This window comes from Amia ocellicauda, chromosome 8 (genome assembly GCF_036373705.1).
Source record: "Amia ocellicauda isolate fAmiCal2 chromosome 8, fAmiCal2.hap1, whole genome shotgun sequence".
NCBI lineage: Eukaryota > Metazoa > Chordata > Actinopteri > Amiiformes > Amiidae > Amia > Amia ocellicauda.
In genome coordinates this window covers 27,671,458-27,687,860 of record NC_089857.1, presented here as the reverse complement: position 1 = coordinate 27,687,860, position 16,403 = coordinate 27,671,458, and the positions used below count along the sequence as shown (strand labels likewise).

The window sequence follows — 16,403 nt, the reverse complement described above, 5'->3', positions numbered from 1 at the left end:
GTCTAATAGAGGCGTAGAAGGAATAATCAAAGATCACTGCTATTATATAATTATATATAATTGTATTTCCCTCATTTTTTTGAAATGCGTTTTTCTGGATTTGTTTGTTGTTATTCTGTCTCTCACTGTTAAAATACACCTACCATTAAAATTATAGACTGATCATTTCTTTGTCAGTGGGCAAACGTACAAAATCAGCAGGGGATCAAATACTTTTTTCCCTCACTGTAAGTGACTTTGAAAGAGGGGTCATTATTGGGGCACGAATGGCAGGAGCTTCAGTCACACAGACGCTCAACTGGTTAGTGTCCTCGACAAGTGGGCGAGTGCATGTGTGGGACACCAAGAGAACGGTACAGGCCTGACTGCTTGACCCCTACAGCGAGGGGGTCCGGAGGCTCTGTTATGCTGTGGGGGCATTTTTCTGGCATGGTTTGGGTCTACTTGTCCCCTTAGAGCAGTGGTTCCCAACCCTGGTCCCGGAGGACCCCATACCCTGCTGGTTTTTGTTCCAACTGATAGTTTATTGTTCCAACTATTAGTTTATTTTGGACAGACTAAAACGAATGACAAAACGAAATACCCATTGACTATAATGGGGAGTGGAATGCCCATAGACTACAAGGGGGAAAACAGAAGGGCAGCCTATATCTCCAAATCCCACACAGGAATCTTAAAATCCTGAATACACTTTCTTTAAAATAACCTCAGATAAAAAATGTAAGTGGAATGACATGGAATGACAGGCTTGGGATACTGAAAACTTAGCACAAATAGGATTGACTGCCTATTAATCTATATTTCATTAGTTTACATACAGTTGCCCATTTACATAGATAATTTTCAGATAAGGCTGAACTTGCAGTGTACATCAATGTAGATGACATATATATATACACACCAATCAGCCATAACATTATGACCACCTGCCTAATATTGTGTAGGTCCCCCTTTTGCCGCCAAAACAGCCCTGACCCGTCGAGGCATGTACTCCACTAGACCTCTGAAGGTATGCTGTGGTATCTGGCACCAAGACATTAGCAGCAGATCCTTTAAGTCCTGTAAGTTGCGAGGTGGGGCCTCCATGGATCAGACTTGTTTGTCCAGCACATCCCACAGATGCTCGATTGGATTGAGATCTGGGGAATTTGGAGGCCAAGTCAACACCTTGAACTCGTGATTCATCAGACCAGGCCACCTTCTTCCAATGCTCCGTGGTCCAGTTCTGATGCTCACGTGCCCATTGTAGGCGCTTTCGGCAGTGGACAGGGGTCAGCATGGGCACCCTGACTGGTCTGCAGCTACGCAGCCCCATACGCAACAAACTGCGATGCCCTGTGTGTTCTGATACCTTTCTATCAGAACCAGCATTAACTTTTTCAGCCATTTGAGCTACAGTAGCTCGTCTGTTGGATCGGACCACACGGGCCAGCCTTCGCTCCCCACGTGCATCAATGAGCCTTGGCCGCCCATGACCCTGTCGCTGGTTCACCGCTTTTCCTTCCTTGGACCACTTTTGATTGGCACTGACCACTGCAGACCGGGAACACCCCACAAGAGCTGCAGTTTTGGAGATGCTCTGACCCAGTCATCTAGCCATCACAATTTGGCCCTTGTCAAAGTCGCTCAGATCCTTATGCTTGCCCATTTGTCCTGCTTCTAACACATCAACTTTGAGGACAAAATGTTCACTTGCTGCCCAATATATCCCACCCACTGACAGGTGCCATGATAACGAGATTATCGATGGTCAGTGGTCATAATGTTATGGCTGATCAGTGAAAAAAAATGAAAATAATATATATATATATATATATATATATATATATAGTCATTACAGGCTTGTCATTCCATGTCATTCCACTTTTAATTTTTAGATTAGGTTATTTTAAAGAAAGCATATTCAGGATTTTAGGATTCCTGTGTGGGATTTGGAGATATAGACTGTCCTTCTGTCATTGGGCATTCCGTTTTGTCATGCGTTTTAGTCTGTCTCCTGTATTTTACAGAAACAACCCTTTCCAAAAAGCAAATTGCTATTAAGTATGGTTTTGCAAATTCTGATATGTTGTCAACATTGAAGAATGAGCGTGATGCTGATTGGCTAAAATGTATATATTCCGTTTTGATATTAATCAGGAAAGTCAAATGTCACCATTTTTTTACATTGGGATTACAAGACATATAACTCGTTTTAGATTAAACTGTGTATACTACGTGAAAAAAGTACACTCTAGGAGTATATCCACAGCATGAACCTGAATTATGTGTGGAACTGGCTTCATTATCGCATTTTGCCACGAAGCTCTTCAATGTTTGCTCACTATAGGGCTGTAACGATTCCACACATTTTCCATTCGGTTCAATTTTCGATTGTAGTTGTAATTTTTCTTCACACAATTGTCTCCAAATTAATAACAAAAATTGAACAATTATTTAAACACTGCCAGCCAGGAAATTATCAGTAAATGAACAGTAAGGGCTTATGAAACGCACTTGAATGGACTTTAAGTAGTTCTAGATTGCATGAAGTTTTTCTAGAGTTTCATGATTGAATTGCAGGATCGTCAGAAACTCGCTGAGCCGATCAGGACAGACAGACAACAGCTGCAGCAGCTGCCATTATTCAATTATGTATCAAAACTTGCACATAAACATACACAAGAACAATAATAATAAAAATATAAGAAACCTTCCGATAAGTTACTAAAACTTGCTCTTCTAAGGGTTTCTTTGATCTTATTAGGATTTCTCTGCTCAGACTTATCTGTGTGGCAGATAGAGATAATTTCTACTGCCGTGGACATTCCTTAGGTAACCGAAAATATATATATCATGTTCTTATCAGTATAGTGTGTGCTGTGTCCTTGGTACCAGCGCTTCCATGTCTGGATGAAATATTGTCTCCCTAATTATAAAGAATAACTCATGAACTATTGTCATATACATACATATGCCAAGAACATATCATCCAGTTTCTGGACGGCCCCGAACCTCCTTTGAAATATCGCTTGTAGATGTATAAAAAGCTGTGTGAAACTTTCAATAAACTGAAGATAAACGAACAGACCTTGTGTCAGTGACATTACTTCCCAGGCCTGTCTGTTTTAGAGGGAAACCCAGATCTGCTGGATTTATGAATTCATTAATGTATCTTGTAAATGGACACGTTAACTGAATCGTGTTCACCTTCATACTGATAGTGGATAGTCGGAGTGGTTGATGTGCAATCACTTGATATAATAAAATACATTTCTGAACTCATTTAAAATGCTAAACAAAAGTTAAATAAAAATGTTTCCTTTCATTATTTTTGAACAAATGCGCTTTTGATTATTTATAACGTTTTATGAAAGAAGATTTTCAAAGAATGATTTTGGCACAATGGAGCCCCCCTGCGTGTGGAGCCCCTATGCACTGCATATACTGCATATCGCATTTTTGCACCCCTGGTGTTAGGGCCTGGTAATATTGCTTAAATATTATATTTAGTACTTTTCATTTACAGGCACTAATACAATTGTGTGGAAAAAACAGTATGCTAAAATTATAGGATTATATACTTTTGTTACATGTAGCATATTTCTCTCGTATTTACTTCACCTTCACCCTGTGCGGCGCCCCTATGCACTGCATATACTGCATACCCCATTTTTGCGCCCCTGGACCCAGTTGTAGTGCGGGGTATGAGGTGGTCAGTCAGGTGTGGGTCGGATACCGGCAGAAGCAAAGACGTGGTCGTGGTCACAGACAAGGGTCTGGCGATCAGGCAAACAGGCAAACAGGCAATCGGGAAGAACAAGGTCATGGTCAGGAAGTCAAGTGGGAGGTCAAGGAATAAAGGCAATAGCTAGGCACAGGTAGACTGCTCGGAGATTAAGATAAGACTGACAAAACTTCACGAAGTGTGAGAGACAGTGAGGGGTTTATATGTGGAAAGGAAAACCAGTTTGAGAGGTGCAGGGTGAATGGGAGAAGAGGGTAATTGCAGAAGTGCACATGGGTTTCGGGGATGTAGATTGAAAGGAGCTAGGAGAGGTGACTGGAGAAGAGGGGTGATGGTGACATCTAGTGGTAAGCTGGGGATGTGTTTAGAACTGTGACAGTATCATGGCACCTGTCAGTGGGTGGGATATATTAGGCAGCAAGTGAACATTTTGTCCTCAAAGTTGATGTGTTAGAAGCAGGAAAAATGGGCAAGCGTAAGGATCTGAGCAACTTTGACAAGGGCCAAATTGTGATGGCTAGATGACTGGGTCAGAGCATCTCCAAAACTGCAGCTCTTGTGGGGTGTTCCTGGTCTGCAGTGGTCAGTGCCTATCAAAAGGGGTCCAAGGAAGGAAAAGAGGTGAACCGGCGAAAGGGTCATGGGCGACCAAGGCTCATTGATGGACGTGGTGAGCGAAGGCTGGTCTGTGTGGTCCGATCCAGCAGACGAGCTACTGTAGCTCAAATGGCTGAAAAAGTTAATGCTGGTTCTGATAGAAAGGTGTCAGAACACACAGTGCATCGCAGTTTGTTGCGTATGGGGCTGCATAACCACAGACCAGTCAGGCTGCCCATGCTGTTCATCCGAGTTCAGGGTGTTGACTTGGTCTCCAAATTCCCCAGATCTCAATCCAATCGAGCATCTGTGGGATGTGCTGGACAAACAGTCCGATCCATGGAGGCCCCACCTCGCAACTTACAGGACTTAAAGGATCTACTGCTAATGTCTTGGTGCCAGATACCACAGCACACCTTTAGAGGTCTAGTGGAGTCCATGCCTCGACGGGTCAGGGCTGTTTTGGTGGCAAAAGGGGGACCTACACAATATTAGGCAGCTGATGTTGATATTAGTCATGATGTTATGGCTGATCAGTATATATATATATATATATATATATATATATACACTCACCTAAAGGATTATTAGGAACACCTGTTCAATTTCTCATTAATGCAATTATCTAACCAACCAATCACATGGCAGTTGCTTCAATGCATTTAAGGGTGTGGTCCTGGTCAAGACAATCTCCTGAACTCCAAACTGAATGTCTGAATGGGAAAGAAAGGTGATTTAAGCAATTTTGAGCGTGGCATGGTTGTTGGTGCCAGACGGGCCGGTCTGAGTATTTCAAAATCTGCTCAGTTACTGGGATTTTCACGCACAACCATTACTAGGGTTTACAAAGAATGGTGTGAAAAGGGAAAAACATCCAGTATGCGGCAGTCCTGTGGGCGAAAATGCCTTGTTGATGCTAGAGGTCAGAGGAGAATGGGCCGACTGATTCAAGATGATAGAAGAGCAACTTTGACTGAAATACCCACTCGTTACAACCGAGGTATGCACCAAAGCATTTGTGAAGCCACAACACGTACAACCTTGAGGCGGATGGGCTACAACAGCAGAAGACCCCACCGGGTACCACTCATCTCCACTACAAATAGGAAAAAGAGGCTACAATTTGCACAAGCTCACCAAAATTGGACAGTTGAAGACTGGAAAAATGTTGCCTGGTCTGATGAGTCTCGATTTCTGTTGAGACATTCAGATGGTAGAGTCAGAATTTGGCGTAAACAGAATGAGAACATGGATCCATCATGCCTTGTTACCACTGTGCAGGCTGCTGGTGGTGGTGTAATGGTGTGGGGGATGTTTTCTTGGCACACTTTAGGCCCCTTAGTGCCAATTGGGCATCGTTTAAATGCCACGGCCTACCTGAGCATTGTTTCTGACCATGTCCATCCCTTTATGACCACCATGTACCCATCCTCTGATGGCTACTTCCAGCAGGATAATGCACCAGGTCACAAAGGTCAAATCATTTCAAATTGGTTTCTTGAACATGACAATGAGTTCACTGTACTAAACTGGCCCCCACAGTCACCAGATTTCAACCCAATAGAGCATCTTTGGGATGTGGTGGAACGGGAGCTTCGTGCCCTGGATGTGCATCCCACAAATCTCCATCAACTGCAAGATGCTATCCTATCAATATGGGCCAACATTTCTAAAGAATGCTTTCAGCACCTTGTTGAATCAATGCCACGTAGAATTAAGGCAGTTCTGAAGGCGAAAGGGGGTCAAACACAGTATTAGTATGGTGTTCCTAATAATCCTTTAGGTGAGTGTATATATAATGAAAGAATATCTACTATGGAAAAATTGGGGTGTTCTAAAACTTTTGACCAGTAGTATATATATACAAAATATACACAATACAAACTTGTAACAAATACGAATGTTTGCATTTCTAAATAATTACTACTTAACTACTTAAAGGGATACTGAGCCGTTTTTAATTAAAAGACAACAAAAACTAAATAAACTAACCACTCTATTTCACATAGCTAGTCTTGCATCTACTGTTGGAAATTTAAAATATTTAAAAATTAGAGACTTCAGTGTTTCAACTGTGGAAAATACAGTATTAATAAAAAAATAAAACTTATAGAGTAATAATACTAGTTGCACGTATTCAATTAATTAATATAACAATACACCTGTGGTGTTATCAGTCATTTTTTATGATGCTTTTTCTGTTTGTAAAATGCTTACCCGGGAAGAAGAGTAAAGAAAAATTTAATTGCCAGTTTGTTTGGTTTTTTTTAACTTTGTGTAGGATAAACTATTAAGACCCTTGTACTTCTAAAGCAGATTTGATGATAAGCAGTTTTGATTTGAGCAGCTGTAATTTGCTGAACTAGTGCATGTCAGACTGTTAAGAATTGTTCAGAGGTGCCTGTAGTTAATGATTTCTCAGTTCACCATTGAGGAATAGAAAGATAGTGACCTTTCATTAGAATAGCCAAGGTAAATAGCTTGCTATAAAAATAATAGGCTAATAACACTTTAAAGACATGGTAATGAGTTTCAAAAGAAGTACAATTAATTGGTTCAATGTGATTTGCAAAAAGTTCAACTTATGTAACTGGATCAGTTTTTTTTTATTTTTTATAGGAGAAGAAAGTTGAAACATGGTAAATGTTATATAAACTCTTTGCATTAACTTTGTAAAGTGATCCCCACTATTTTTGTGTATACATTAGTTTTAGACATGACCAGCTTCTTATTTCACCCCTTTTGACAATCTCAATGTGAATATTCAAGCTTTTTAATTACCAACCATATCTTCTTATCTATGGACCATTGCAAGGTAACTGTCTCCAGAACAGTATTTGATCTAAATACATAAATAAATAAAATTGGAAGGGGTTAACAGTTGCAGGCATGCTCCCAGGAGTAGTTCACATCAAAGATCAAGTAGAGTTTATGAGATTACCCTTTTGTATCCAGTAGTACCAGACATTCCATTCCTAAGTGCTTATTCTGTTAGTGTAGGGGGCAGGGGTGGAGTGAGAGCTAAGGGCTGCATCAGGGCCACTAACTCCTCTACTTCAGTCTGGTTGCTCCCAGGGAAGAAGATGCCCAACTGCTCCCATTTCACAGAATGCGAGGTGAACGGGACTTACAATGAGACTGGCCCCCTCGACCAGTCTAATCAAACCTTGAGCTTCATCTTCAGCGTGGTTCTGACGGTCATGTTAGCAATGGTGGTGTTCTCTTTGGGATGTTCTGTGGAGGTGGGCAGGCTCTGGTACCACCTCAGAAACCCCTGGGGTATTTGTGTGGGTCTCCTGTGCCAGTTCGGTCTGATGCCACTCATTGCCTATGTCCTCTCTGTGGCATTCTCTGTGCAGCCTGTTCAAGCAGTTGCCATTCTCATTATGGGCTGCTGCCCTGGAGGAATCATCTCCAACATCATTGCTTACTGGATTGATGGAGACATGGATCTCAGGTGAGCCATAGACAATTTGTTAACTTCTGTTGTAGAATGACAAGCAAGCCAGTGTATAATCATGTGATATACAGTTGTTCTTACTTTTACGCATGCAGCTCTGTGCTGCAGAACTGTTTAAGCATGTTTGTCTCTGTGCTGAAGCTGTATTATTTTTGCTTTTTATCAATAACTTTGAAACAAATGATACACAAGTGAAAACATATGCCACGAAAAACATGGTAAACAGGAACACTGATTAAGGGGAAGTACAACATCAATATGATACAATCACAGACACAGAGCAAATAAATACAAAAACATATTCAATCCTCTTAATCCTGTTTTTCAAATAAATTAAAATTATTGTCATTATATGATTATAATGAAAGATTAAGCTTTACTGTACACTATTTTATAACATGATTTGGGTTTATGACAAGTAAAAGTAAATTCAGTAACTGTGATGCAATAACATAACAAACATAATTTTTCAACCAGATTCTAACTGACATTGCTAAAATAAGGAATATCCTTATTTATTTGGATGACACCTTTATGATAGGTGACTCATTCAGCACAACTGAAAATACAAGACACTAAAATTTGCAGAACATGTGCCTAAATTCAAACACTGTAGTAATGTGAACGTTATGTTTTGTAAAATGGTTAAATAAAAATATGAATCACAAATATGCAATAGATTTATTAGTGCACCCACGTACAACTACAGCAAATTAAGTGCAAGTTTGCAATACAATTTGAACAGCAAACATTTAAAAGTAACATTTATTAGTAATTAGTTGAAAAACATCTGTAGCACCTGTAATGGGTAGTGTGATGTCAACATAGAATATGTCATTTATATATATTTTTTAAACACAAATGAGAAAAAAAACCATACTGTACATTCCAAAGTGTGTTATGAAATTAACATAAAACAGATTATTTTAGACTGGTGTCTGTGGTCCTCCCACATGATCTACAGTTAGAGATTATTTATTTTCACGGCCAAGCTGTAACAGGGTATTCCTTATCTTAGACACCACTGAGAATTAATTACTTTCTCCAAATTTAAAGGGGAGAGCAAAACAACGTCTCCAGGCATCAATCACTGCTGTGCTAGCTTAATGCATTACAAAATTGTAATCCAGTAATGATTAAGGACTGTGCCATAGATCCAATAGACTATTCCTATAAGTTGATTTTATATATATATTTCTAGTCAAAAATTGGTAGAAACATGGACAGTAAAAACACACATACATTGACTCATACAGGTAGCTATGTGGAGTAGTGGTTAGAGCTGTGGACTTCAGAGTGGAGCATTGTGGGTTCAGTCCCAGGGTATATTGTTATTACCCTTGAGCAAGCTTTTTTTCCTAGATTGCTCCAGTAAAAACCCAGCTGTATAAATGTGGAACTGTATGTGGCTATTTTAAATTAAACTTAATTAGAAAAGGAGAACAGGAATTGGTTTCTTAAGAGGTCATGGTTTGTTGTGTGAGTTATAATTTCCATCCCTTTATTGCAGCATTACCATGACCAGCTGCTCCACAGTGCTTGCTATGGGAATGATGCCCCTGTGCCTCTACATCTACACAAAGGCCTTGTTCCAAGCCACCAACATTACAATCCCCTTCTTTAATATAGGTAAAAAACTGTTTGTTGAACGGCATCTTCCCAGCCTGACATCAGGCATTGTCACACACAGTCCAACTAAATGTGTCATTTGGGTACGTCTTGCCAAGATCAAGAAATAAATTTGGATGAGAAGTATGAGAATCCAAAAAGGAACTTGAGTTAAATTTCAGAGTAGAAGCATAGAGCACACATCAAACTGTGTGCTGAAGCAGCCATTTATATTTCTTCTTGTTCAAGTAGTGATTAAAGCAAGAAATACCATATTCTGTTGGGCACCCCCAGTGTTGGGATCTGGTGCTCATTTACTCTGAGGTCTGATTATTACATTCACTAGAGGACTGGCTTCAGCCACATTGCAGTTGGAATTAAAAAGGCAAAAGCAATCCAGCAGAAATGAATGCACAAAATAGCAGGAAAGTATTTATGATAGAATCTAGTAACATAAGCATGAATTTCATAGCAACAAAATATATTATCTATGATTGCAATAGATAGATTTTCTGTTGTGAAGAATATATATAAATCATTACAGAAAATAAAGCTTTGAACCTTATTTTAGAATATCAGTATAGAATGTAAATATATATTATATTGTATTATGCTCATGTACAGTACTGTGCAAAAGTTTTAGGCAGGTGTGGAAAAAATGCTGTAAAGTAAGAATGCTTTCAAAAATAGACATGTTAATAGATTATATTTATCAATTAACTAAATGCAAAGTGAGTGAACAGAAGACAAATCTAAATCAAATCCATATTTGGTGTGACCACCCTTTGCCTTCAAATCAGCATCAGTTCTTCTAGGTTCACTTGCACACAGTTTTTGAAGGAACTCAGCAGGTAGGTTCGCCCAAACATCTTGGAGAACTAACCACAGTTCTTCTGTGGATTTAGGCAGCCTCAGTTGCTTCTCTCTCTTCATGTAATCCCAGACAGACTCAATGATGTTGAGATCAGGGCTCTGTGGGGGCCATACCATCACTTCCAGGACTCCTTGTTCTTCTTTACGTTGAAGATAGTTCTTAATGACTGTTGCTGTATGTTTGGGGTCGTTGTCATGCTGCAGAATAAATCTGGGGCCAATCAGATGCCTCCCTGATGGTATTGCATGATGGATAAGTATCTGCCTGTACTTCTCAGCATTGAGGAGACCATTCATTCTGACCAAATCCCCAACTCCATTTGCAGAAATGGAACTTTCAAGGAACCTCCACCATGCTTCACTGTTGCCTGCAGACACTCATTCGTGTGCTGCTCTCCAGCCCTTCGGTGAACAAACTGCCTTCACATTTTCTCTCATCAGTCCAGAGCACCAGCTGCCATTTTTCTGCACCCTAGTTCCTGTGTTTTCATGCATAGTTGAGTTACTTGGCCTTGTTTCCATGTTGGAGGTATGGCTTTTTGGCCACAAGTCTTCCATGAAGGCCACTTCTGACCAGACTTCTCCGGACAGTAGTCGGGTGTACCAGGGTCCCACTGTTTTCTGCCAACTCTGAGCTGATGGCACTGCTGGACATCTTCCGATTGTGAAGGGAAGTAAGCATGATGTGTCTTTCGTCTGCTGCAGTAAGTTTCCTTGGCCAACCACTGCGTCTATGGTCCTCAATGTCGCCTGTTTCTTTGTGCTTCTTCAAAAGAGCTTGGACAGCACATCTGGAAACTCCTGTCTGCCTTGAAATGTCTGCCTGGGAGAGACCTTGCTGATGCAGTATAACTAGCTTGTGTCTTATTGCTGTGCTCAGTCTTGCCATGGTGTCTGACTTTTGACAGTAAACTGTCTTCAGCAACCTCACCTTGTTAGCTGAGTTTGGCTGTTCCTCACCCAGTTTTATTCCTCCTACAGAGCTGTTTCTGTTTCAGTTAATGATTGTGTTTCAACCTACATATTGAATTGATGATCATTAGCACCTGTTTGCTATAATTGTTTAATCATACACCTGACTATATGCCTGCACAATACCGGACTACACTGTGCAAGTGTACCTAGAAGAATTGATGCTGTTTTGAAGGCAAAGGGTGGTCACACCAAATATGGATTTTGTTCACTCACTTTGCATTTAGTTAATTGGTCAATATAATCTATTAACATGTCTATTTTTGAAAGCATTCTTACTTTACAGCATTTTTTCACACCTGCCTAAAACATTTGCACAGTACTGTATTCATTTTCCAAATGAATGATATCAGCAGGTGAGCCTAAGTATCTTAGATATCTCTTCAGAAATGTTTGCAATATCTTGTACTTAGCCAGTATGTGTCCTTATTTTACTACCTTAGGAATTACTCTGGTTACGTTGATTGTTCCAGTTACCGGTGGGGTCTTCCTCAACTATAAGTGGCCAAAGATGGCAAGAGTCATCCTGAAGGTACTGTATTTTTCAGTCACTTAATTCCTAAGACATAGTGGCCTTTGTCAGTTTATCTTATCTTCTTTATCTATCGTCTTCTTCACATTCATCTTCTCCCTTCTCCCTTCTCTCTTCTTCTTCCTACTACTACTACTACTACTACTACTACTACTACTACTACTACTACTACTACTACTACTACTACTACTACTACTTATTTTAATATTACTACTTTTGCTACTATCTTTGAAAGCCGTATTATACAATTGAACATTTGTACTCAATGGCAACTATGTGCGAGATTATTTATTTAGACACTATATATATGTTGTATAAAACTATATCATGTTTTATTAACTTTGTAACTTTTTATTTAGAACATGTATTATTTACTCTTTCCCTTTAGTTAAAATCTGCTAAAGGTTATTATTATTATTATTGCTTTAGCCCATACCACACCACAATGCAGTGTGACATCACATAGTGTAATTGGTTTATCAAAACAACACCAACAAAAGTAGCATAAATCTGTGAAGCAAATTGCATGTGTTCATAATACAGCAATAACAACATATTAAGGAATGAATACAATATGATAAACATGAATGGATAACATGAGGCAGAACCAAGTGGAAGATAAAAGATACTTTTGAGAATCCCAAGTGGCAATGGTGATATCAGATAACGGTCACATAATTTACAGATAAACTTTATAAATCATTTGTAAGCATTACACTATGGGTAAGAAAGGCAGAATCATCCCAAGATACTCCTGTGAGTCTGGTGTGCCCTGTGCTTACCCTGCCTTTAATTATTTCTTCTCTCATATTTAGGTTGGCTCCATTGTTGGTAGCATACTAATTCTGGTGCTTGCAATTGCCAGCGGTGTTCTGTATAAAGGATCCTGGGACATTGATACCTCTATGGTGATTATCGGGGTTATCTTTCCCATGATCGGGTACACTGCTGGCTTTGTAATAGCCTTTATCCTGAGGCAGCCTTGGAAGAGGTAAGAGGAAAACTAAAGCCTCTATCATTACATTTTCATTCCTGCTGGCTTAATGTTAGGGGCATTCATGAGCTATCAACCCTTTCTCAGCACAAGAACAATCCTAACTAAGAGAACGCTAGGACGGGCTGTCCTCAGTTAAAGTTTAATTTACATACAGCCCCTTCATTCATTCCTATTGCCTGTTGAAATGCAGTCCTCTGCTTCACTATGCAATACTGCCCTGGCTTCTTCTATGCAAATCTCTTGCAGGGGTTGAGTCCAGGTGTGTGGCTCATCATAAGCTGTCTATGAGTGCCAGTGAGGGTTATGTGTCAAATGTGAGGTGTTGTATACTCTGCAACCCTTACACCTGTGGTGGGGATCCAGTCTTTGAGGGACACTCTCTTTCAGGTCTTATGCCAATCTTTTTCAATCATCACCTGCATTAGGTGAAGGAGAAAGGGTTTCAGTTAAGTGAATAATTCATTCAATTGAGTGAACAGCTCAGGTAGAATAATACTCTGTTCCTCAGACACTGGATTTGAGGAACGCCAAGCATTTTGATTAAATGGAGGAAGATGATATTCATGACTATGATATTCAATGTTCAATATTCTTCTTCTTCTTCTTCATGAATCTGGCAGACATCTTTTCTGAAATCAGATCATGGATTAGTGCATTCCCAAGTGATTTCGCACACAGAAAGTCCTGTAAACCTCAGTTATTTCGGTTTTGTCCTTTGTGTCCTTAAACCATGCATGCAGCAAAAGCACTGGCTCAGCGGAATGGAACATTTCGTTTAAATCACTAAGCATTAATAAAGCTCATTGGCCAGGCTTGCCAAGACTTGTCGATAGCATGGTGGGCTTTTGTTCTTCTCCTCCAGATGCAGAACCATTGCCTTGGAGACCGGAGCGCAGAATGTCCAGCTCTGCTCCACCGTGCTCCAGCTGTCCTTCCCCCACGAGCAGCTCGTCTTCATGTTCACATTCCCTCTCATTTATGGCTCTTGCCAGCTCTTGGATGGGCTTATTATTGTGACAGGTGGGTATCTGAGTATACTGGAGAAGTCTCTTGACTACCTTTGACTCAATTGACAATTGGTCTGTATACTTTATATATGAATTGAACCCTAAAAGAGAACAGTTTGAGATTTTTACCTTCCTTTGTAATCAGTAAGTTTGTGAGTAATATTAGTATAGAGACTTTTGTGTATTTTAATTTTAATTTTACATTGATTCCATACAATTCTGGACTGCTCTTGTGCCACCCCTGCAATAGTGTGCTACTTTTTGCAAAGGCGTGAATGCATGTTGTGATAGAGACCCTTGGTGGAGAAAATAGATTATGGCATGTGTGTCTATCAGAAAAGGCACATTTCTGGACATCACATAAATGTTCAACCCTACTACTACTACTACTACTACTACTACTACTACTACTACTACTACTACTACTAATAATAATAATAATAATAATAATAATAATAACAATAAGCACATTTTCACACTATGTTAACAGCAACAAATATTTAGTTAGAATATTTATTTTGTTATAGGTTTAACACTGTTACTAAAGCTTGCAATTTGATTTGATTGTAGTTTATCAGATATATAAAAGAGTCATATTGAAGAAACCTGATGTGAAGACCAGTCCAGGACCTAATGTGAATGATGTGAGTGTGAACAGTCTTCAGGGAGAAGTCAACATTGCTTTTGAGCATGACCCCAACACTTGCAGTCAGACTCAGAGCGTGGGACCAACGCCAACCAGAGAGAGTCAAGTGCAAAATTACACCAAACTGTGAAGTGGGTGATGGATAGTATGGGACTGAGGTTTGTATGTTCCTTGTACAGCTTCTACTCTCAAACATTATCTATCTGTAAGTGTATCAGAACAGGGATTCCACAGGGTAGCATGCCAGTTGTAAAATGGCTGTTACACTGCTGAACAACGCTACTCATGTTCTGTGTATATTTCAGTCCTGTATAGACCTTTTCTTCTGAAAGCCAAGTATTAGCAGTCCTCCAAAAGTAACAGAAGCTATGCTCACAAAAGCTATGCTGTAAGTGAGGCTGCAGTAATACGGACACTTTTGAGGCTTCTGACAATTGTGTTTATCATTTTTATACATAGTAGTAGAAAATAGTTTTGGTTACTATTTTAATGAGTATTTAGAGATTGAATGGTTTAAAAAAAACTTGAAGTCTAAGTGCACAAATTAACTTTAAATTATTGTTAGTAGTAGTACTAGGATTGTAATTATTATACAATAATGTATTAGGAATCATTTCAATAATTGACAGGATTCATCACTATTCAACAGATTCATCATGAGAAACAATGTAATGGATCATTTCACTCAATGGATTTTTATTGTAAGACAGAATACAGAATACAGAATACAGAAGTCTGTCAGATTTAAATGAGCACTTAGAAAAACGAAAATCGAAATGGCCAGGTTTACTCCACCATGTTGTTCATATGTCTCTTTCAGGCCCAGTAAGATACACAAAGTCAAGCTATGCAAGGGTCTGTTTCATTGTGTGATACATTTTGCATCACTTTGATATTATTTTTTCCTTGAGGCCACTCACTTTTATATGGCAGGGCTTTAAGACTGACGAGGCTGAACTCTGGTCTGGTATAGATATTCTGTTTAAATGGTTCTGTTTGAGTCTGCAGTGTTTTCTACACAGTTTTGAATGAATACAATTTAGAGTCGCACAGAGTACTGAGGCTGAAGCTCAAAAGAACATTTAGCAGCACTGTGCTACCTCAACTCTGTGTAACTATGGCATTGTAATTATGTCAGAATTATACATGTTATTTTGTAAATATCTTTATTATAAAATGTGGTAAAAATACATATTTCCTCTCTTTAAAGAGAAATAATTTTTAAATATTCTCTTCTTCATAATAATAATAATAATAATAATAATAATAATAATAATAATAATAATAATAGTAACTTAAATCTATTTCTTTTTTTCTGAAAAAAATAAATGTTGTGACCAAACAAGTAAAAACAGTATCAATCATTTATCAATTGTTCGTTTATCCAAGCCAGTGAGCTAAAACGAATTCAGTAAAACCGAGTTAAAGTGTAACAAGGTTTTAATTATATCGTTTCTTGTAGATAATGAGATAAATCTATCAAATATAAAGCATTATATTTTTCCAGGTGAAACTTATGCAGTTGCATCATTCTAGGTAAAAAATAATCACATTACTATTTATATTTATATATATATATATATATATATATATATATATATGATAGCAGAGAATATCGTTTTCTTTCCTGCTTCTGTTGCTTGATTTCCTTTCCCATGACAGTATTTTACTGATATTCTCTGCTATCATCTATCATGCCACGGTATGTGTATATATATATATATATATATATATATATATATATATACTTTTTTTCAATGTAAATATAAATAGTAATGTGATTATTTTTTACCTAGAATGATTTCTGTATACTGAAGATATCGTATTATTTTTGGAAGTTGGAATTGCAATGGGTATATGGACAAATGCAAAGGCATAAGACTGAATTTGAATCACAATCTGTCCTGCTCCTATAATGAACAGCAGCCTGATAGGAGAGCAGTCTGGTGCCCTCTGGTGGGAAGTGTTTGGCACACTTTGTTAT

At 38.8% G+C, this 16,403-nt stretch overlaps 1 protein-coding gene across 1 annotated transcript; it reads left to right on the top strand.

Moving 5' to 3' along the window:
* The first annotated feature begins 7,306 nt into the window (after positions 1–7,306).
* On the top strand, positions 7,307–16,127 carry LOC136754771 (ileal sodium/bile acid cotransporter-like). Its single transcript, XM_066710892.1, has 6 exons — positions 7,307–7,781; positions 9,295–9,413; positions 11,681–11,769; positions 12,585–12,760; positions 13,629–13,786; positions 14,344–16,127. The coding sequence occupies exons 1-6, from the start codon at positions 7,408–7,410 to the stop codon at positions 14,547–14,549; spliced, it is 1,122 nt and encodes a 373-aa protein (XP_066566989.1). The 5' UTR covers positions 7,307–7,407; the 3' UTR covers positions 14,550–16,127.
* The last annotated feature ends 276 nt before the right edge of the window (positions 16,128–16,403 follow it).